Source organism: Ambystoma mexicanum, chromosome 1p (assembly GCF_040938575.1).
Source record: "Ambystoma mexicanum isolate Mex_15411 chromosome 1p, UKY_AmexF1_1, whole genome shotgun sequence".
NCBI lineage: Eukaryota > Metazoa > Chordata > Amphibia > Caudata > Ambystomatidae > Ambystoma > Ambystoma mexicanum.
This window is the reverse complement of record NC_090921.1, coordinates 506,739,379-506,762,517: the sequence shown is the minus strand read 5'-3', so window position 1 is coordinate 506,762,517 and position 23,139 is coordinate 506,739,379. Positions and strand designations below refer to the sequence as shown.

Genomic DNA, 23,139 nt, shown 5'->3' with positions numbered 1-23,139 from the left:
TCTTAAACACGTTACCTACAAGACTGCCTTCTTAGTGGCTATTACTTCCATAATAAGAGTCAGCGAACTCCAAGCATTGTCAGTGCAGGACTCTTGCTTTATTGTCCATAAAGATAAATTGGTTTTACGGACTCATCCCAGGTTCTCCCCTAAATTAATTTCCAAATTCCACGTAAACCAATCAATTGAGCTTCGGCCTTCTTTCAGAAGCCAACTAGCTCAGCTAAGGTCAAACTCCACACACTAGATGTCAGGAGGGCGGTTCTCTACTACATAGATAAAACCAAACCGCTTAGGAAGACAGATCAACTGTTCGTCTCTGTGGCTACAGTTGGAGAAGGAGAGCGCATTTCCAAGAAAGCCATCTCAACATGGATGGTCAAATGTATACAATTATGCTATTCATTATCAAACAAGGCCCTGCTTTTTTCACCAAGAGCCCTCTCCGCCTTTCTTGCAAATGTCCCCTTAGTATGGAGCTCAGAACACACCTTCACTCAGCACTACTGCATTGACACACATTCCAAGACAGATACACGTGTGGGACAAGCGGTTCTAAAATATCTATTTGCCGCTGCTCCTTCTCACGACCCACCAAATTCTCAGAACACTGCTCGCTAATCTATGCATAGCATGTGGTCAATGCAGATTTCACAAGCCTCAGAAGGGATACATTGCTCACTGTAATCGTATTTCTGATGCTTGTATCTGCTTAGATTCACATGCGCTCACCCTTCCTCCCCTGGGAGAAGGTGCATAGATGTTATGAGCTTTCTGTATATATCTGCTTGGCTACAACTGTACTCACACGACACTTCATGCAACCTCATGTCAGAACAAAACTTATACCAAAGGTTGGTTTTGCTTACACCTATAGTCCTAATTGTATGTGGTGGTCCCAGAGGGCAGTGCATGCAATTCTGCCCAACACCCGCAAACCTTTTCTTTACCTTCTAAAATGCATTGCTTCTTTCATCACGTTCTATTTTCATTTTTTTTTTTATACTTGCCTTATATTTCTTAATACTTATCTTGCATGTTTGCTCTGCATAACATGTCGGTGGCGTCACTTTCATATTTTTCTTTTGGTTATGAGAAACTGGTTTTATCTGTACGCTAGCTAACATGCCACTTTCCGATATGCAACTCTCGCAATATTACGCCCATACCACTTCACGCATTTCCTTTTCTCCCGTGCACAGTAAGTACGGTTTCTTTATTTTTTGGCACATATTTGTATTGATCCTTAAATCGGCATATCAAGGCCACTAATACGATCCAGTTAGTAATTATATTTTAAGTATATTAACGAACAAAACGTATGTTCGGTAAAATCCTTTACGTTACTTTCCACCACGATCACTTACTTTACGATAAACAATCTAATTCTTTGTCTGAAGGGAGTAGACTTGCACCACATTTGATCTTTTATTCTCTGTTCTGATGCCCTAATGTGTTAAACTGTACGTTGGAAGTACTGGAAAAAAGCAACACTTGACTGGGAAGGATCGGGCAGACCTTCACTGTTCCCATCTGGGCAAATCACTGTGACTGCAGTTTGAGTTCCCATCCAGGACTGCATTGGTGGCACGTTCCGATGCTGCTGTGATCCACCGGTGTGAGAGGTGGGAACACCCTACAGGGTTCGAAATTTAGGGAAGCTAGGAGCTATTTAGCTCCTTATTCTAGCACAGTAGAGCCTGGTTGGCTTGGAACCAACAGCTACCAGGAACTGGTGCCTTCCAAACATGTAAATGTGACATTAACTTTGAGCATTTGAGAATGTTAATGAAGAAGAATTGGAACACATCTAATAAACATTTAAAATCAATGGTTCATTCACAATTGACAAAAAGCTAAAGGAGCATCTCTGGTAGCTCCTGGTTACTGTGGTAGCTCTTGCCTACCGGGTTATGCCCGAAACCCAGGAGCTGGTTTCAGCTCCTGCTCATTGAATCTCAATTCAGAACCCTGTCCTAAACAAGATGCCCTACACACCGGCACCAAGAGCAGTCTGCACAGTCCCATGAGCCGTGAACTGTACCCCATCCAAGGAGAAAATGGTGGTACTGGATTTAAATCCGAGGCATTCTTGAGCATCGCTACTCCACACATTACGCTGGGATTCATCCCGGGACCCATGAACTGACGGTTTACACCTGGTCCAATGGATTGATATGATATGGCATTTATAATGATATAGCAATTAGTGTGTACAAATCCTCAGGCAGTTTCCACTGCCTTTCCTTCTGAGGGAACGAATGAGGTCTCTGGGTGCCCTATGATCTGCAACTTAAAGCACTGAAAGTGCAACCAAGATTCTACATTTCAATCGCTTGCAACATGGCAGACCATTGAAAAAACAGGCAGAGACACTAGTGGGTTAAGCACAGTTTGGCAGCACAGGACTAGGTGCTGGATTCTGAATTGGAGACTGCAGAACACCCTTATGGCTTTGCGGATGTGCAAGTTGCCACCAGTTGGGCATCAATGTAACAAATAAGGTTCTGTTTATGGCATCTAGCTTGAGATTTCCTACCTCTGAGCTGCCAAATATCACACCTCCTCTATCACTGGCCTTGGTTTGGGAGCCTTACATGGACCCACCCCTTTGCCTACAAAATGTAGCGAGTCGGACCACAGTACTTCCAGGATCATTATTCAGCATGCATTCCTTAAAGAGCAAAGCTTTTTCTGCAGTGTGTGATGCAGAACCGCCCCAGGCCCTTGTGTCATGCTGTAACTCCATGACTGATCCAAATATGTGGGCCTTTTTTTATTATTTTTTTTTATTTTTTAGGTATTCACTCATGAAGTAATACCTCAAATAGGAGACTCTCTCGCCTCAAAACAGCCCCTTACTACTGAGTCTGTAAGTATGCTTGGGCCAGAAAGGGAGCTGTTGCCTCAAGGGACCCACTCTTGAATAAATGGCAGACTATCTTACAAACACATATTGGCCCATTTACATCTATACCTTGTAGCGTTGCTATGTCAAAGGACGACACCCTACCAGTTTCAGCACCGATTAGTCTTATAGCTTTGAGGAATTCCTCTGTTGGGTAAAGGCATAGCTCTGAATGTTTTGTCACTCCACGGCGGGTGAAAACCCCCAGCTTTTGTCTTTGGCGGGTGAAAGTCCTTTCATTTACATGGAAGGGTAGGGTGCGTGGTGGGTGAGAGATGCTTTCTGGGCGGGTGACGCCCGTCAAAAGTGTGTGAGTTGAGAGGTATGTAAAGGTTTTCTGTGACAGAATCACAGATATCGTGTGGCTCCTAGATCTCTCCACCCCAGATGCACCACTCTAGAAACCAGTGTCCTGGCTGCCATACTGGCACAAAATGCAGAATCTGGTTACTCACCATTTTCATAGAAGCCAAGAAATTCTGGGTATCCTTCATAACATGACAGGAAATCTAATGCAAGGTATTGCCAAATGAAAAGCTGTCGGCTCGAATCTGCTGGCACAATCAGCAGGGGTTTCTGCTCCCTTGCTCAAGAAAACCCTAGCCTTCATCATGGGTCTGAGGCCAACCAGGAAAAGGGGGGCCAAAGACCTATGCTCAATGGGGGGCGGGGGGAGAGAAGTCTACACAAATGGCATCCTACAACTGTGACTGGACCATGTGGGTGCAATTCTAGCAGCTTACTGAAAAGTTTTGGAAGGAAATGGAGGACATTACGCCAGGCTTAAGTTGAGAGCCAAAGGAACACTAAAACCAAAGCCCAAGAGTTTTTGTGCAACCCTCTTGTGAGGGCTTTGTAACAATCTAACCTAATGGTATAACCGTGCATCACCCAAATGGAAAGACCAGTCCCTCCAATGATGGCTGTAGCAGGGCAGCCAGCCTTAACTTAAGGAGGTCGGAATGGAAGGCTAGCAGGGGGGGTAAAAGTAATCCCAACAGATGCCACATAAGCTTACACCACACTGGTATACTTAAAAGGTCACGCATAAAACAGTCATGATTGGAAAAATAAGTACATAACACATGTGCATTTTGTGTTTTTAAAATAAATGCCTTGTATGGCCATTTACTGTTTTTACAACTCTTTACTCTAAAATATAAGTTCAGTACTTTGTGGCTGACACAAAACACAAACATTGAGGGATAAGTGGAGTATATCCATAGACAGTACTGCACACAGTAATTACTGTCATGTTCAGGATCCAGGGAGGTACTCCTAATTTACAGGTTTCCTACTACACTATAAAAAATAAAAGTAGGTTGTAGAACGCCTAGGACCTCAATACAATCCTAGCACTTGGAGGTAGTACACAGGGGAACTGAAGTCCGGCACAGCCAGGAGGGCCACCAAAGTCCAGGATATATTCTAATAAGACGGTCCCTATGCCCAGAAGGTCCTACTACACCGCAAGTTGGGAAGCAGTTACAACATTCACTGTATGTCTTAGGCAGGAGAGTAATACTTGGATTTCAAAATCCCTAGTAGATCAGGGAGGGGGGGGGTGTCTCTAAATGATAAAGCTTGCTTGAGAACTACCGGCAAAAAAAGCCACAGTCCAGGTAAGGACCTTACAGGTGTCACTTGTGGTAGTCCCTGGTTTGGGAAGTGACCCATAGTAAATGGAGAAACAGAGGATCCAGTAGAGGGTTTGCACCCCAGGTGCCGAGGAGGATTTGAATCCCAATTCAAGCCAATGGGCAAATGTGTTTCAAGGGGACTTTTTAGAACCGGAAAACCATGGACTGTGGGGAGCCGTAAGGGTGACTATCTTAACTAACTTGTGTGTGAAGGTTTTAGCATTGGCTTCTGAAAACATGGTTTCAGGAAACAATAACAAACCTGTAAGTAAACATTTTACTGGGAGAAATAAAGGATCTGGTCACCCAGGCACTTGATGAGCCAGCAATGCACTGATGCCCCAAAAGAAAAATAGTCCTTCACGAGTTTGACCCACCATTCAGAAGTGGAATCTGCAACTGAGATTGCTCCAAAAGGACGAGAAACCTACAAACGGCAGACCCTGATGGCACATCAGCAAAACAGCTCCTGCTATGTGACCACGTTTATGGCGAACTAGGAAACCCCATAAAGGTGGATTTGGTGAGTTGTTGGGTCCCAACACCCTTCTAGGCAGAAACATCAACTTCCCAAACAAAGGCAGCATACAAGAGGGAAAACAGTGGAAAGTGACGGTAAAAGGCCAAGTTTGTGCAACCAGTCATGTTCTACTCCACTATAAGAAAAAAACAAACTTTCCCTAAATTGAAAGTTTGCCCTAGCTCGAGGTGTTGTGCCGCTTAGTTAACATTTCTTGCTAGACTGCTTACTTTCACTTTTAGTGGTGTTATTACAAATCTCAAATTTTTATTTACATTTTTTAGTGCATTTTTTGTATAAAATATCTTATAACAATTGTAACATTTCTTACTGGACTGCTTACATTCCCTTTTTAGATATTCAGAAAACTAAGACAGGTTTTTCATTTAGGCAAAGTCTAGTTTTTCTTGTTGGTGGGGTTAGAATGTGACCGGTTGCACAAACTGTATTGTTTCTAGTGTAGGTGCATTTAGAGTATAAGAAAGAATATTCTTACACAAGTTGGCCTTTTTGTTTGTACAGTTACCTAAGCATATGTGGACCAACATCAGATCGAGAGGACTTGAAGGATCACCAGCACTCATGCAAACTCGAGCATAGGCAAGAAACGCCAGTCCCAGTTTGGCCACTGGAACTCAAAATAGGCAACAGCAGCATCTAAACCATCCAGCACGTAAGCCAACCTGCTTACTGTCACAAAATTAGAAATGTATAGGAACAGGGTTTCCCCTTATGTGTATGTACCCTCACTCACAGGAGCAGTCTTCTCCCAGCCCACCAATCCCATTTGGCGAATTTAAGTGTTTTTTGGTACCAAACTATCAAGTTGGCCCCAGAAAACACCAGACACCCAGGCAGACTTCCGTAGATGGTGCATCTGCCTGCACAGCATCTGGCCTAGACCAGGTCCAACTGCTGTTAAGGGTGCCATATGGGGCCCATAAAGGGCACGAGTGTACACAATGGCTTTCTTAGGCCTTTGCGATTTCAATAAGCCATGAAAGCTGCTAAAACAAAATGACATGGAGTTTAACTTTTAAAAAATCACTTGGTACCGAAATGGCAACAATAAAGGTACATTTGACAATTCATGCAATAAATCAGATTGCACCTCTGGTGAACCAAAACTAAACTGCTTCATCAGCCTACTCGCCTTATGGCCTAAGAAGCATCCCTGGGTCTGGAGCCTTAGGGTCAACACAAGTCCATATACTGAGTGAAAAAAGGTTGCACAATAGCAGGGGGACTGCAGTAGAAATCCCTCCGATTACCATAATTAGTCTGATCCACTAATAATGCAATTCCAGCAGAAGTTTCTCTGACCGCCAAAATAAATCGGACCCCAAAAAGAAACCGGGGGGCGGGGGAGGGGGCGATTGCAAAAAGATTAAGGGTCCTATAACATGATACTGCAGGACCCAAACAAATGCCTGTACAGTAAAGCACTTCACCATACAGTTCTTTTTCTCTAGTAACATTTTAGTTAACATTTTCGATGTGCCTTGTGCCGGGCTTGTGGCAGTCAGATTTTCGGCGCATTCAAATGCACATCTATTTTTAACACCGAATGCCATTTTGATTACCATATCAGCACAATGGTAGTGGGACCTGTTGTGGCTGCTTTCTTGAATTGGCTGGGCTCACCTGCTACAAGATTTGAAAACCGCAGGTAGTCCGAATCGATTGCGACTCGGACTACAGCTGCTACACCCGCGGCTCCTGGACCTCCATTTATAGGACCAACATCAGAAGTGACCCAGTGGATGAGTACCTTGGAGAGGCCTCTTAGAACCTTCCCACAGTGTTCTGGATAACCCATCTTAATACAGGGTGAGCAGCCCACGCATTGAGGATATGTGGGCCTAGCTGCATTCAACTCTAGTTTGCATGATATCCCTTCATGTAACATCCTGGCTGATGTCGCTAAAATACAATGGAAATGGCCTCTGGTCATCCCACAGTCCTCCCCAATTTCCCCTCCAATTTTCATTGACTCTTCAATAGGGCCTACAAAAACCTGTGAAACTAAATGCAATTGAGGATTTCACTGAATCTGTGGAACCTGGGCAATTGCTCTCACTACTGCACCCTTCCTACGAAGGACAAGACTGACTGGAGGCCAATCCTCAAACTCATTTTAACTCATTCCTGGCCAACGAGAGATTCAAGATGGACCACTCCAGCTCAAATTCTGTCTGCCCTAATCTAGAGGGATTGACTATGTACCTTGAGCCTCAAGCTCCATTTATGCACATTTCTAAGAGAGCCACAAAGGAAGTATATGTATTTTGGTAATTAATTTAGACTATTAATGCAAAGGACTTTGATTAGGCCTCAATATGGCCGGAGGGATTTAATGAAAGTAATGGCTTCCTTAATGTTACCTATGCGCCTTGAAGGGATACATAGACAATTGGCTAATACGAGCCTCAACATCTTTACTGGTCAAATTGGTAAACATGTTTTTTGAGCTGGGCCCCCTTACTGCGAACCAGGAGAAATCAACATGGATTGCTACTTAAGGAATCCAGCACATTGGATTCATCTAGGGCTGTAAGGTGGAGTAAGTCATCACTCCCTCGGAATGGATGCAAGATCTGATTCAGCACTTAATTTCTGAACCACACAGCCAGTCAGAGTTTCTGAGACTGCTTTGCCTGATGGCTTCTGTGTTCTGGTAGTCCCCATGCAGGATTACATCTGGGATGTACCCGTTGAAATTTTGCGTCACTAATCTCAGTCACTCAAACTTACAATCAGTAGGTTCTGGCTGCTCGAGAATTGCATGCAGATCTGCTGCTGTGGTGGATGAATGAACAAAACATCCCCATTGGAACCTGATTTCTGCCCTACCCCAACAGAAAATCGTGTACCTCCTCACTGTCTGGCAGGGGAGCAGTGATGGATCCATGAGAGGTGCATGTAAAAGGCAATCTTCCTAGTTATGCAGGATTTCTTGCTTTCTGTTGAGATGGTTTTTCTGAATCGGCCCTTTGGACATATTCTGAGAGGCCCACCATATTCTGATGAACAGGGAAAACCATTAAATATCTAGCCAACATCTATCTGGGTAGTGTGACTGAACGGTATTCTACCAGTACATTGCAGAATATTTCAACTAAGCTCTTTACATCAAAACATTGTGTAACACTTTTCGCCACATGTAGATGAGGGTTGGGGTATAGGTGGGGGTCTCCCTCCACATTAATTTGCGGTAACATTAATTTGCACTAACACAAGTCACTAAAAAAAGCAATGAAAAAATAACGTTTTTTTCTTTTGAGCATCAACGAGCAAATATGTTAGATATACATAAGAACAGGATCCAGCAACATAAGGCATAAAGATAAATTACTGTACTGTTGCTGTACGGGCGATTTCTCCCCCCCCCCCCTCCCCCCTTACTAGGAATCAAAGCCCCCTATTGTCCTAATCTAAAGAAGACATCGGCTAGACAGTTGTGTTCCCATGGAACATGTTGGGACAGGAGGAACATGTTGGAGGAGGCGTTGTTATAATGCATTTGTATAGCTCTTTATGTACCATTGGTATGAAGTGCTGTTGGTTGAATGCCCTCAGGGACGTGGTCTGTATCAGTTGAAAGAGTAGTGTAGCAGATAGTGCTTGGGTGTACTTGGTATGTGAGAAGCCAGTGTTTTTTGTGGGCTGTCTGCATTCTAATGTGGTGCAGTGGATGGGAGATATCAGTGTAATGTGCGCGTAGTAGTTTTCAGTCGGCATTCTCGCTGCTGTGAGGCATGTGTAGGAGAATACGTGTGCTGCTAGGCCGATTTATTTAAAAAAAAAAAAAAAAAATTAAGGGGTATAGCTGCATTCTATCAGGCTGTTGAGGGGTTTTATGAGCCAGATAGGTATGTGTGCAGCTAGGCCGAAAAGAGGAGAGTGAGCATAATGGTATGAATGACTGTATGTGGTTATCGGTGGGTGGCTCTTGGCTGGTGTGGGTATGACCATTTATTTTGGTTGGGCAATCCTTTGAGATGCTTTGTGGTTGGACTTGAAGGGCCCATTTTCAGAGTCGCTGTAGGAATTTTGGGTTGTTGGGTGCTTATTGGGATCTTCGATGTTTACCCATCGCAGGACAATGGCGTTAAGGTGATGAGTATATGGATATGGGCGGATCGTTTCAAGGATTTGGTACAAGCCATCTTTTTTTGCTTTATGGAAGGCCATGTAGTACTGGTTGTGCCGAATATGAGGGGCTAGCAAATTCCATAGACTTGGTGCAAGGGTAGAGTAGGCTGTCCCTCCAAGTCTGACAGAATAGGAGGCTGTGTGTTGGGTGGTAGCGCATAGTCGTCTTTGAGGTATGATGGGCCACCCTTGTGCACTGCTCGGTGGGAGATGCACATGATTTGGAAGGGTGCCCTTTGTCCAATAGTTAGCCAGTGGAGGGAGCGGAGAGCAGGCGAGATGTGGTCCCTTTGTTCCAGTGCATGGAGGAGTTTAGTGGCTGCATTTTGGACTCTTTGGACTTTGTTAATTTGGTATGTCGGAGCACTCGGGTACATGGAGTTTGCAAAGTGCAATCTGTACATGACAATTGACATAATAGAAGTCACTCTGTTGGGGAAGGAGCGATAAGGGAAGAGGAGTCTTATAAGTCTGAGGTGGTATTGACAGGATTTGGATACATTGTTTATCTGGTGGGACAGGGTTAGGTCTGAGCCCAATATGCAGCCAAGGTTTTTGACCGTTCGAGTTGGCGGGGGGGACCGAGGGAGGTAGGCCATGGGAGTAGTTGCGGGAGTAAAGCTGTGTTGCCACATCATATATAGGTCTATTTCTTTGAGGCAAGCTGCTAGGTCAGGGGGGTGATCCGCTCGTCTTGGGTATTTTCAGGATGATTTGGGTGTAGTAAGCATAATTGTAGCAGGTGAGGTTGTGTGAGCGGATGATCGCTAGTAGCAGGCTCATGTAGAGGTTCTAGAGGAGTGAAGAGGCAAGTGCCCTGGGGTACTCTGGTGTTCACTGGTCGAGCTGAAGAGTTAAAAGGGAGAGGATAGTGATTCGTTTCCTGTTACAGAATGAGGCAATCCAGTTGATTGCCAAGTCTGATTCCAAGTGAGTGGAGCCTATCGAGAAGGATTGAGTGGTTGATGGCATCAAATGCAGGGTGAGATCAAGGAGAACTAGAGTGGTACAGCCTTCAGAGTCTGTAGTGACCTGGAGGTTGTCCAAGATCAGAGGGTTTCAGTTCCATGGCGAGGACAGAAGCCAGACTCTGCAGGGTGTAGTAAGATGTTTGATTCAGCGAAAAGGTTGAGTTGAGAGTAGGCAGAGTGGTCTGAGTTTCGCCAGGAATCTGGTGTTGGAGATGGGCCTGTAATTGGATGGATGGAGGGGGTTGAGACCTGCCTTTTTCAGAAGGGGTCTGACGTGTGCTTCTTTGAAGGGGTCTACGAAGGGGCCAGAGGTGAAGGAGTGAGTATGGATCTAGCCTGTTCGCCTGCGCAGGTGGAGAATATTCCCCTGAAGAGGGAGCGTGACAAGAAGGGGACCCGGAGGCTCTGCAGCTGGACAGTAGTTTATGGAATTCATGACTCAAGATATGCTTGAAGGCCGGCGCTGCGGGGGGAATCCAAGTGATTTGACCGAATGAAAATTTATCGAGGCTGAAATATCCGACACACACACACACACACACACACACACACACACACACACACACACACACACACACACACACACACACACACACACACACACACACACACACACACACACACACACACACACACACACACACACACACACACACACACACACACACACACACACACACACACACACACACACACACACACACACACACACACACACACACACACACACACACACACACACACACACACACACACACACACACACACACACACACACACACACACACACACACACACACACACACACACACACACACACACACACACACACACACACACACACACACACACACACACACACACACACACACACACACACACACACACACACACACACACACACACACACACACACACACACACACACACACACACACACACACACACACACACACACACACACACACACACACACACACACACACACACACACACACACACACACACACACACACACACACACACACACACACACACACACACACACACACACACACACACACACACACACACACACACACACACACACACACACACACACACACACACACACACACACACACACACACACACACACACACACACACACACACACACACACACACACACACACACACACACACACACACACACACACACACACACACACACACACACACACACACACACCCCCCCCCCCCCCCCCCCCCCCCCACTTACCTTCACCTTCATGCAGGATTCTTTTCTTGTTTTTTTTTTTTTTTTTCCACGGATGGCTGCAGGGGTGTCCCCCGCAGCCCCGTTTTTTTTTTTTTTTTTTTTTAAATGCTACCACCAGAGGATCGAACTTTTGGTGTTCGATCCTTTGGTGGTAGCATTTTTAGAACTTTTGGTCATTTCGACCTAAATCGCAGGGGGCGGGTGGTGAGCGAGCGCCAGGGTTTTGGAGGGGTGTGAGGATGGAGGCATTAAGGGCAGCCGTTCTGAATAAGTGATGGGAGAGGGAGTTACGTTTGCGTGGGGGTTGTGGAGGCAGTGGTGCAAATCGGGTTCATGAATTCCAAGATGATCCTGTGGAGCTCTTTAATCCTGTTGTGGCAGTTCAGTAGTTTTTTTTGGAATCTTGCATTTGTAGTTACGGTGATGGTGGCCGAGCAGGGATATGCTAAGGTTTTTTTTAAGTTCGCCATAGGCGCTTGAGGGAGCAGTTATGGGTTGCGACAGTCTTCAGGTGGGGTGTGAACCATTTGGGAATTGGTCCTTTGCGGGTGCGAGCGGGGAGCGATGGAGGAGTTAGTTGTTGGGGCAGGAATCAAAGGATTTAATAAGTAGAGGTCCGTCTGAAGTTGGGAGTGAGCTTCAGCCAGGTCAGGTAGTACTTTGTCATTGTTCCAGCATTTGTTGTCATGAGGGGAGCCCGGGAGGACTGTGGGTGGTGGGGTGGAAGAGTAGATATAAAATGATGGGCCTGAGTGATCTGTCCAGATGAGCGGTTTAGGGCTAGACACTGAGACAAGGTCAGAAGCTGAAGATTTTATCAAGGGTGTGGCCTCCGGTGTGGGTGGGACCTGTGGTATGCCTGGAGAGGTTGAGCGTCTTCAACCAAAGGCTGGGTCTTGTGGTTGTTTGGTATGTCGAACCTGTTATTGAAGCCTCCTAGTAGGGTGAGTGAAGGATGATTGATCAGAATGGTACCTAGTGAGTCGCAGAGATTGTTGGAAACATTTCTGTGATATCCTGCTGGCCTGTAGATGAGAAGGAAAGTGAGAGGGGGCAACCGTGAGTCTGACCAGTAGGGATTTGCACTTAGCTGTGCATGGCTGGGCTTATGTGGGCTTATGTGAGGGAGATGGATATGTAGGGCACGCCGGCTAGTGGTAGGGGGTGGAAATGGTGTGGCCAGATTGCAGTCAAAGGTTGCAAGAATGATTGGTGTAGTTTGAGGGGAGGGAGAGGGTCTTTAGGGTTCTTGCTGAGGTGTGGTGGGTGTTGGGGAGAATTCGAATTTCTGTGCTAATTCCCTTCAACCTTAGAGACTCCCAGGTTTTTGCTGGACTTTTAACTCTGGAGTGAGACCTTTTTCTCACTCCTGTGTTTTGACATGACTTGGATTATGTGGTTCTACTGTTTTTGGAGTCTGACAAACTCCATAGGCATCTGCTTTTTGTATGGCAACAAAACCTCCAGTGCAGTGTTGCAGAGAAATCCTTTAGATTTCTCATGAGGTCTAAATACCTTTTCTTGTGTGAACTCCTGTTCCCAAGAATAGTAAAGTGAGATTGACTTTACTTCCCTTTTCTCTTTGTAGATACAGCACACTATCGTATGTGGAAGGCTGTGGGTTACCTAGTTGCCCCTTATCCTACATTCTTATGTAACATTTTTTAGGTTACCCTCAACTACTTTAAATGGCTGGTGGGAGTTGTTTAATTTTCCTACCATTGTGCTTTTGTACCGGAGGCTGAACCCTCTGCTGCAGTACTGCACCCATGGGTGACCATTTTGTCAAAATGGCGCGGGTCTTCTTTTTTTCCATTTTCTGTTTGTGAGGTGTTTCTTGGGTTTTACTCTGCATCGAGGCAGACTTGAGACCTTTGTTAGTTTTGCCTTTGGCGGGCTTCAGCACTGAAGTCCGCCTCTGGCTCCAGTGTGTCTGGAAAGGCAGGATGTGAGGGAGGTTCCCGAAAATCCCGTCTTGTGTCTCTAGGAATGCCTGAATGCAACCAGTCCCAAATGGCTGGCTGGCCTTTCAGGACAGCAACCCTGCTGTGTGATTGCCTAGGCTGTGCATAAATGGGAGAACCCTGCCTCTAGTCCCTAAACCCTCGCCTTTTAAGCAGAGTCGAGCACTGGGAGAAACACCTGACAAAGAAATCGTGAACAAAGCTTGCTGCATCCTCCTGGACCTTTCAATTGCCCGGTGAAGCCCTGCTGCTGTGCTGAAACTCCTTTTTCAGTTCGACGGAGAAGCTCCAGAAGCAATGACTTCTTCCCTTGTGTTGGTGGGATCAACTAACCCAGAGACGAACTCCACTGGACCATCTTCCCTGACTGGCTGTACTACTTCGCTGCTGCAAGAACCGAGTGACGGGGGTCGAGTAATCCAGATATGATATATGATATGGCATTTGTAACACGCCTATACACAAGTGTTTCAAGGCCCGATGTCTGACATCTGTGCAGAGGTTCCAGGAATCTGACCCTCCAGAAACAGGACGACCAGAACTGGTCCCCTCACCAGAGTAGAGGACCCAAGGAGTGAAGGAAGCCCAACTGCTGTCCGAGATTCGAAAAAACAAATGTTCTCTGGATTTACCACTGGAGGGCGGACTATGCAAAGCATGTGATTCTAGACCGCTACAAGCCTCAGACTATTAGTGGAAAGTAATATTTTTCTTACACAGCATTATTGTGTAGATACAGGCAAGAGCAGATTAGGAATTGCTTGACCCACTGTTAAGGAGATTTATCAGTTTTATGCCAAATCCCCTCCTTGTGATACCCCCAGCACTTTTTGCTGGACTTCTGGACCTTTCTTGTTCTCCTGAATGAGGTACATCTCTTCCCCCCGCCCCCTCATTCCTCCTTTTTGCTCTTACCATAGGAACCATGTTTTGTATTTTTACTTCATCTTATGGAGTCCTGCTTTCCTCCTTACTTTAAGGCATCTATCTTTCACTTTTGCAGGACACACCACCCTATGTGTAGTGCTGGGGATAGTGGGGTTACCTAGTATCACCTTTCTCCTGTAACATTTGTTACAGTAACAGCCCTAGCATTATGGCTGTTGGCAGTGGATGTGTTCGACTGACTTTGGTGCTTTTTTTGCTTGCAGGCTGTATTCACAGCTGCTGCCATTTCTTGGTCCTCCTACCATCCTGATTGGGGGAGGTCCTGGTTTCAGTTTTGTCTTTGGGACCCCTTTGTGGAGCCTGCATAGGCTCCGCTATGTCTGCGAGGAAGGGAAGCATGGGAGGATCCTGAAACGCTGCTATCCTTTGTCTTCTGGTGGGTGTGAACGGAAGCATTTCCCACTCGGAAGCTGGCTGTCCTGATTGGACAGCCACCGGCCTGTTTCTGTGAACTGCAGGGAGAGTTTGCAGAGGATGAGTGTGACGGCCTAATAAAAGGTTAGGTTCCTGAGGCAGGAGGCAAGTCGACCGCTGGAACAGAGGATCTTAAGAAGACTATGACCTGAGGCGCCTACAGCCACTTCCAGCAACAGCAAAGAGACCACTGTTGTCCTGACCCTGTTTTCAAATTGACAGAGGAGCTGTGAAGAGGATGACCCACTCACTCATTGTGACCAACACGCCATAAGACAATCTGCAAGATGAGCCATCCCCAGACATATTTTCACCTTCCTGGACTGCCAACCGCCAATACCAGGTGGGACTGCCTTCACTATTGCAGTGCATAGTCTTCCTGTGAACGAATCCTCTCAGAACTGTGGTGGGCTCCAGTTGGACATCCAGAGGCAATAGCCCCCTCCTCAATGTTCCCCCTCACCAGATTTCAGGGCCAAAGAATCAAGGTGGATTGACCAGGCGGTAAACGTGCATCCTTGGAGCCTGTGAAAAGGCACCAAAACTGCAGACCGGTGTTTAAGTACAAAGAATCTTTGCTGAGTAGTTTCTTTCAACTGCTGCTGCGACATCTGTTCCAGAGTCCCTCCTTTCGTCACCACAACCAAGGAACAGGAGCGGGTCCACTGCTGCGAACCGTGAAAGAATCCGGTTACATCTTCATCACTCCTCGGGTTCTGTGGGACTTGGGGTAGTACTTGCCTCAAGCCATTGTCACTCCTGTGTTGCTGGAGTGCCGATTCTGGTTTTTGGGTGTTCACGCATACTGTTTGCTGAGGCCTAAAGCTTGTGCGCCTATAAGGAGCGTTTCTCAAGGTCCCTGAAACAGTTTTGACCCACAAAAGCATTCTACTTGTAATTGAAGAATCCTTTGGAACCTTGCCTTTTCTGCTGCTGTGCCTTATCTGCTTTCCCTTCAATCTGACTTTGAAGAACTCCTACCTAGATAGTGGACTGCTGAAGCCTAAAGGCCATTGAAAAGTATTACAAGTCTTTGAAAGTATTGGACTGCTATTGCTGGTGCCGAGTAGCCTTTTCATTCCTGCAACAGAACATTTTCTGAGTTGGTATAACACATGATTTTACTTATCATTGAACTGTGTTCATGATCTGTATAATTCTGTATTTTTTTGTTTTCTATTGTTGATTAGTCAAAATATTACTTACCTGAATATAACTTTGCCCTGTGTATATAAAAATAAACGTCTATTTTACTATAACTAAAAGTGTGTACGTTTCTTTGGGCCTATGTATTTACAGCGTTCACTGTACTGGCCTGCAGCGCTCACATTCTCCCCTTTAGATAAGCATGGCTGCTTTGTCATTCTTCCAAAACTTTTAGTACAGACTTGCATTAAGAGTTGGGGCATGTATACCAAGGGATAGTTTTGACGTCTCCCCTAGGAAACCTCCACTAACCCCCACTTGTTAAACATCTATTCTCATCTGTTCCTGCTTCTCACCCACCACCTGCTTATGGCTCAGATTGCTAATTAATCTCTATGCATTGCATGTTAATTTAAACCGATGAACAAGCTCAGAAGATATTTCTTTACCTATTAATAATCTTCCTGTGGCTTGTATCTGATTAGACTTGCATGCGCCCACCCAACCACCCTGCAAGGGAGAAGCGGAACAGTTGGTAGAAACAACCTTACTTGGTCACAAAACCTATGTTCAGGGCAGGAAAACAATCTGGGGATGATGCTGCAAGGATCGTGTGTCCCTGTACACCTACGATAGCGATAGTGTGATGGGAATGATGCCCAGTTTTTTTAATGTGAAATCATGTAATGCTCAGAGCCTACCACTGGATGACGGACTATGCATTGCATGTGTTTCTAAGCAGGTTCAAGCCCCAGAAAGATTACTAGGTAAGTAAAATAAAATTATATATTTCACAAATATTAATGTGCAAAACGCTGCCATGGGGCCACTTCATGGCATAGATTAACAGAGTAAGCAGGGGGGGAGAGGTGGGTCACAGAAAGGGCGAGCAGAGAGATTGCATTAGATTAAATCTGCTTCATCGATGCTCATTTATTCCAGTTCACTTCCAGTGCATCTCTGTAGCTTCACCCAACCCATTATTGAGCAATATACAGAAATTCATATGACCAGGTTCATATTTTAAAGTAGGTGGGGAGGCTGAGGAAGGCAATAATTATCGGATGCTTGAAAGTAGACACATCTACCACCAAATTGTTCTTTTAGGCTGGATAGTTAGGACTTTCCTGTGCTCCAATTTGTCCGACTGCTCAATAATCCGAAGGTACTATGTCTCCTCTGAAGAACAATGTTTGTGAGCTAAATGGACTGCAAGGTGAGGACACTTGCACAATATGCTTTCTTGCTCCTTTGGATTCTGTGGCTTCCATAGTTTTGAGATTTCTTTACGTGTTGTATATAGTGGTGTATTAACAGTGCTTTGGGATTCTTCTGCTGTCTTGACAAGGAATTGAATATTAATTTGAGCATACATATTAGGTTATTATGTATCTCATTTAATCCAGTTTTGCATGCAGCCACTGACTTGTGATTTCGTTCATATGCTTTGGCTGAGGGCTTGCACGATTGAGAGAAGGGTGAGTAAAGGAGAACTAAAAACCAGATATTGAATCTGAATTGTTCTTCTAGCTACAAAAGCACCACCGAAGACTCCTCCAAAACCACGCAACAGGAAACCACCACCACCTCCGAGAGCACCATCAAGCTCCAGCAGTGACAGGTGAGACTACAATCTAGTGTTTCACTATCGCTGGACTCTAGAAGCAAAATGTTGACATTGGGGGTGGGGGACCTTTTTCTCAAAACTTCACATGGATCTTGCCGCATTTGAATTGGAGAGCATTTTGGTTTCAAAGATGTGTAATTAGAAAGGCCAGGTAAGAATCAAAGATATTTCAACACTTGAGGACCCCTTCCTCTATTAATAGTAAGCGAAAGGACACGTACCTTGAATCTGGATGGCTCCCTTTTTATTTCCATGCTAAGGTAAATCTTGGAAAACTTGCTGACTGCCTTTAGTCAGCAGATACAGTTAAGAGATTGAAAGCGGATGTCTCAAAGTTTAAGTGCTCCTTCAATTCTCTAGAAGTGACCAGCTCTTGTGTTAAAGCCTGATAGCCTTCCAATTCCATCTTTTGAAAGATGTGTATGGTACAGATTTGGATGCTTTGGGAATGTCTGAAGAATTAACCTGCCGTGCATCTGTATGCTAATTTGTTCCATACAAGAGTGTAGCACTAACCGTGCCAAACTTCAGTGACCTTCTACTAACCTGTTGAGATCACCCACTTTAGATTTCTAGGATGTCTGTTTCAGAACCACCTGCCAGTACGTTTCTTGCCCTCCCACCTTTTGGATTGTACTCATAATGCCTACCCATGCATTTGAGTACTTGCTGTAAGTGATGTGCTTGGTTATTTCAAACAAACTTCAGGAACTGTTATCTTAAAGCGGTGATGGCACTGGAAGCAATAGGCGGATACAGTGTTATTTCATACTCCCTTTCAAATCTTCACCTGACCCCAATAATCAATAATTTTAGCAAGGATAACTACAATAAAGCACTTGGGTCCAAAACCATTGTTCTAGTCTTGTGAAGCACTAATCCTATGATGCTCTTTGTCTGGATGCTGAAAAGCCTAATTCTCACAGGATCTGACAATTGGTACGGATTGGGGCAAAATGTTTTGGAGTTTTTATGGGAGTTTTCCTAAAGTCCTACTGGCATTAAGTCTTTAGTAAACTATCCCAGTGGTTTGTAGAGCCCCAACTTTTAGTTTCAGCTTGTACTAGCTCAGAACCTTGGTAGTGTGGCAGGGCAGTCAGCCTTATCTTAAGAGGAAGATGCGAGCTGTAGGTAAGTACTCTAAATATTAGACGGGCACAGAAAAGAAGCACTTACACATATTCATTCATATAAAAATATATATTTACAGCAGAATCACTTTAAATACTTCAGACTTTTACGGTAGAACACTTAGGAATGCTAGATAATACACTTCAAAGGACACTTACTTTTGTGTTTGCTGTTACAATTGTAGCAACGTTAGAAAGGGTAAAGACAAGGTTATCGCATTATCGGTAATTGCGCACTCATGCGGTTTTCAACAAGTCACTTAAAGGGAGGAAAATAAGCGGTTAGTGCAACATGAGCTTAGTTCAAGATTCTAGAGACGGTTTATTTGCCTGGCAAGTCTTAGTCCCAAAACGCCACCCTAGCTAAAGGCAGTTCGGAGAGCGCTTGAAGTCTTGACAAACGGTGAATAATCTAGTTCCTGCAGATTTCTCCCAGTGTCTAAAGTTATTAAAGCAGCAAGCTAACGAACCAAAGACCTAAAAGCATACTCAAGAAGGGGACACAGCAGCAGCTTGGGTCAGAGGTAGCAGGGGGTTGCCCTGGGCACCTCTACATGCACTCCCAACACTCTAGAGAGACTTCTATGAACCAGGTAAGCAATACCCCCCCTCCCCCCCCAACCCACAGTAAATTCTGGTTTGAAGAAAGTGTTTGTGTTGGCTTTCCTGCGATATGGCAGCTCTGGGCCCGACCTCCGGATTCCTTGGTCTGGTGACAAAAGGCAGAAAAATTGAGTGTCTTTCAGCAGCAGTCTCGAGGGAGGACCTGTAGCACGACTTTCAGCAACTTTTTGGTTCACTCTGCCGTTTCGGCGCCTTTTCAGCAGCACCAACAAAGGACACGGATCGCCCGGTCAATCTTCTTCGCTTCCTCCGGTCCCATGCTCGGAGTGTCTGGGCGAGTTGGGCCGGATCTCTGGAGTGTCCTCATGGGTTCAGCCCAGATTTAAATGGATTTGGCCTTTCCACAACGATTCACTCAAAATGGGCAGCAGGCCCGAGTTCTGCACCTCTGGAACCTCATAGGACCTCGGGAGATGGCTCGTTTCAAAGATTGTCTTGGGACTGTTTGTGCCCACCAGCCGAAGGGAAGGAGTCTTCTTCGGAGCTCTTGTCCCATAGAGAACAGGGTCAGGACAGCAGTGGTCACTTCAGTGTTGCAAAGGGTCTGCAGGCTTCTCTGGTAGACTTCATGGGTTACTTCGGTTTCCTGTGGTCGACTTGCTTTACACTCAGGAAGCCTCACCTTTTGTACAGTTCAAGCACACACTCCTCTGCAATGTCTCAGCATTTTATAGAAAGCAGCGTTTGGCTGTCCTATTCAGGCACTCTGTCAGACAAAGGATAGGGGGTGGAAGACTCCTCCCCCACTTCTTGCCTGCCCAGACTCTCTGGGCCAAAGGCAAAACACTCTCACTCACATGTACTACTGGAAACGTGGCGAGGTCTTTGCAAAGTGCATGTATATCGACGAAATGGCACTTGTACACAGTGTTCAACAATGCATCCACTCCTTCCAAACCAAAATTGCCATCCTCTTTGCAGAGCACAGTTGTGCACATCTACATTACAGAGCACCAACAGGCAACGCAATACGTTTCGCCATGTCAGCCACCATCAGTACGCAGAGTATAATGTGAAACCATTTCACCTCCCCTTCCTGTTAACCACACCCACTCTACTTGATTGGCTAATCCCCACACTGCCATGGCAATTGGGCAAGCTGGTGTAAAGGGCAGATTTTGCCACATGTACCTCCCAAAGTAGCGCGTGGGCTGCACGCCTCTAAAACTGGTATAGTCCTCCCATTTGCACTATAATCTCTGCAGCTGTACCTCATTAGGTTACTGGTAAACAGACACACACACACACGCAGCCACCAATCGCATTAAAGGCGCCATCATCCAACACTGTCACTGCTGTGCAACACTTGAAATGTACCATTACACATTCACAGTATACCTGTCGTGCAATTCCAAAGCACATGCACTGCAAAGTTCAATGAAAGTATGCATTATTTCTCCATCCGCATACATCCACATGGCCACCCAGGATGTGGCACGTGCCATCCAGAAAGTACTGCGTAATCCACTACCTTTTTGTGATAATGAAGGTAGGGGGTGGGGTTGTGGTGGGTGGTAAACGATATGAAACTCGGCAGGGGATTCAGTCTTCCAGCATATGTGTGAAAGTTTTTATTTTTTTTGGTTAAGCATGAAAGCACATTTTTGGTTTGTATGCGTTTGTTTGCCTGTCCTCACATTTTTACAACATTCTGGTCAGTGCTTCTTGCACAGTGTAAAATAAAACGGCATTGCCAATGGCGCTCAAATAAATGCCATTTCTACGCAACTGCTGCATATTTTGCGATCTCATAGTGGTGGAGAACATGCCAGCAGTCTGCATAAACCGACGCATGAATCTGTTTATAATACATCTTCCAACTGCTGGCTAGGGACAAATTACACTGTAATGGACCCACACTGCTCTTGGTGTGATGCATGAGAAAACCACTGTGGCAGTAGGGAAAATATGCATCGCTGCGGTCAGCAACCTCATCAGTAGACGGATTAATTGTCCACACGACATGTAACCTAAATGTGCACTTCCATAGTGCATCACGGCACAGTCCACGTTTGTGACGGACGCCACATATCTGCAATGGCAAGCCATCCCACCGAAACTGCAGTCTGCCTGATGGACGCAGAAAGTGGGGCAACAATGGTACATCCTCAGCCACACTCGAACTTGGCAGCATGGCTCCTGATCTCATAAGAGTTCGGACACCTTACTCTACCACAGCGGTGTATGGATATCCTCAAGGAGGCACGAAAACCAAACACTAGACACTGCTATTTTGACAAGTGGAGAAGATTTGTAATTTGGTGCCAGTCAAAACAAATAAACCCAGTAGAATGTACTCCTTCACACATTCTAAATTATTTACGCCACTTGTTAGATTCGGCGTTAGTATTCAACTCTATAAAGGTCCACCTGGCAGCTTGATCAGCCTATACCACCTCTCAAAGTAAAGTCTTCTGGTGGAAAGTGCTAGTCCTTAAGCTGTGTTGGGTTAACAGGTTGGTTAGGTACGAGATGGGATCTCAATGTAATACTAGCAAAGCTCATGGGACCTCCTTTCGAGCCTATGCACCAGTCGAGTCTTCAACACCTGACCTACATGACAACCTTCTTAGTGGCTATTACTTCCATAAGAAGAGTCAGTGAATTACAAGCCTGGTCAGTGCAGGACCCTTTCTTTATTGTCCATAAAGAAAAATAGGTTTTACATTCTCATCCTAGGTGTTCCCCTAAATTCATTTCTAAATTCCACGTAAACCAGTCCATTGAAATCCCGGCTTTCTTTTAGAATCCAACTAGCTCAACTGAGGTTAAACTCCACACACTAGACAAGACTAGACCGCTTAGAAAGACAGATGAACTTTTTGTCTCCATAGCACCAGGCAGAGAGGGGGACCTAGTCCAAGAATGCTAACTGCAGATGGATAGTCTGATGTATACAACTATGCTATTCATTATCAAATGAAACACTGCCTTTCACGCCAAGAGCTCATTCCACATGGAGCACAGGAGCTACTCTGGCTTTTATTGCAAATGTACCCTTGGACAGCATGTGCAAAGCAGCTACATGGAGCTCAGTACATACTTTCACTCAGCATTATTGCGTTGACACACATTCCAAAGCAGATACACAGGTGGGACAAGTGGTTCTAAAACATCTATTTGCCGCTGCTCCTTCTCACAACCCACCACCTTCTCATAACACTGCTCGCTAATCTATGCATAGCATGTGATTTTAGTAGATTCCCAAGCCTCCGAAGGGATACATTACTCACCGTAATCGTATTTCTGATGTTTGTATCTGCTTAGATTCACATGCGCCCACCCTTCCTCCCCTGGGAGAAGGTGCATAGATGTTATGAGCTTTCTGTCTTTCTGCTTGGATACAACTGTGCTCACATTACACTTCATGCAACCTCATGTCAGAACGAAACAATCTGAGGGACCCCGACGCGTGAAGGACCATGGGTACAGTGTACGTCACACTAGGGATAGTACTGGCTCGCCCTGTCGCCATCCCTTTTCGAATTTCGAAAACTACTGTAATACTCTGCAGCTTCCACTAGATGTCGGCATTCTACCAGCAACTTTAAAAATGCAAGCAAGAACTTTTAAAACATTACAACTCCCAGTTTAAATGCAGCTTAGAGGCAACTTAGTGCTGTACAAAGGGAATGTAGCCAGGGGTACCAAGTAGCCTAAGGAGTAGTAGAGGGCCTTGGCTTCGTAGCTGGAGCAGAGGACGGGGTGGGGGAGGGAGACTTCGAAGAGGGAGGAATGGTTGAGTGGAGCAATGAGTGATTGACAAGATGTTATGTTCTTTGAAGAGTAGCAGCTACCCAAGGAGTAGGATGGATGGGAGTCCGTTCAATCT

At 45.4% G+C, this 23,139-nt stretch overlaps 1 protein-coding gene across 3 annotated transcripts in view; it reads left to right on the top strand.

The window, feature by feature from the left end:
* Positions 1-23,139, top strand: part of HDGFL2 (HDGF like 2) — a 945,069-nt gene that overhangs the window by 288,889 nt on the left and 633,041 nt on the right. For all 3 annotated transcript variants that reach the window (XM_069649364.1, XM_069649365.1, XM_069649366.1), the window contains exon 8: positions 17,457-17,547. In XM_069649364.1, coding sequence (XP_069505465.1) covers positions 17,457-17,547 — 91 coding nt within the window. The remainder of the gene's footprint in view (positions 1-17,456; positions 17,548-23,139) is intronic.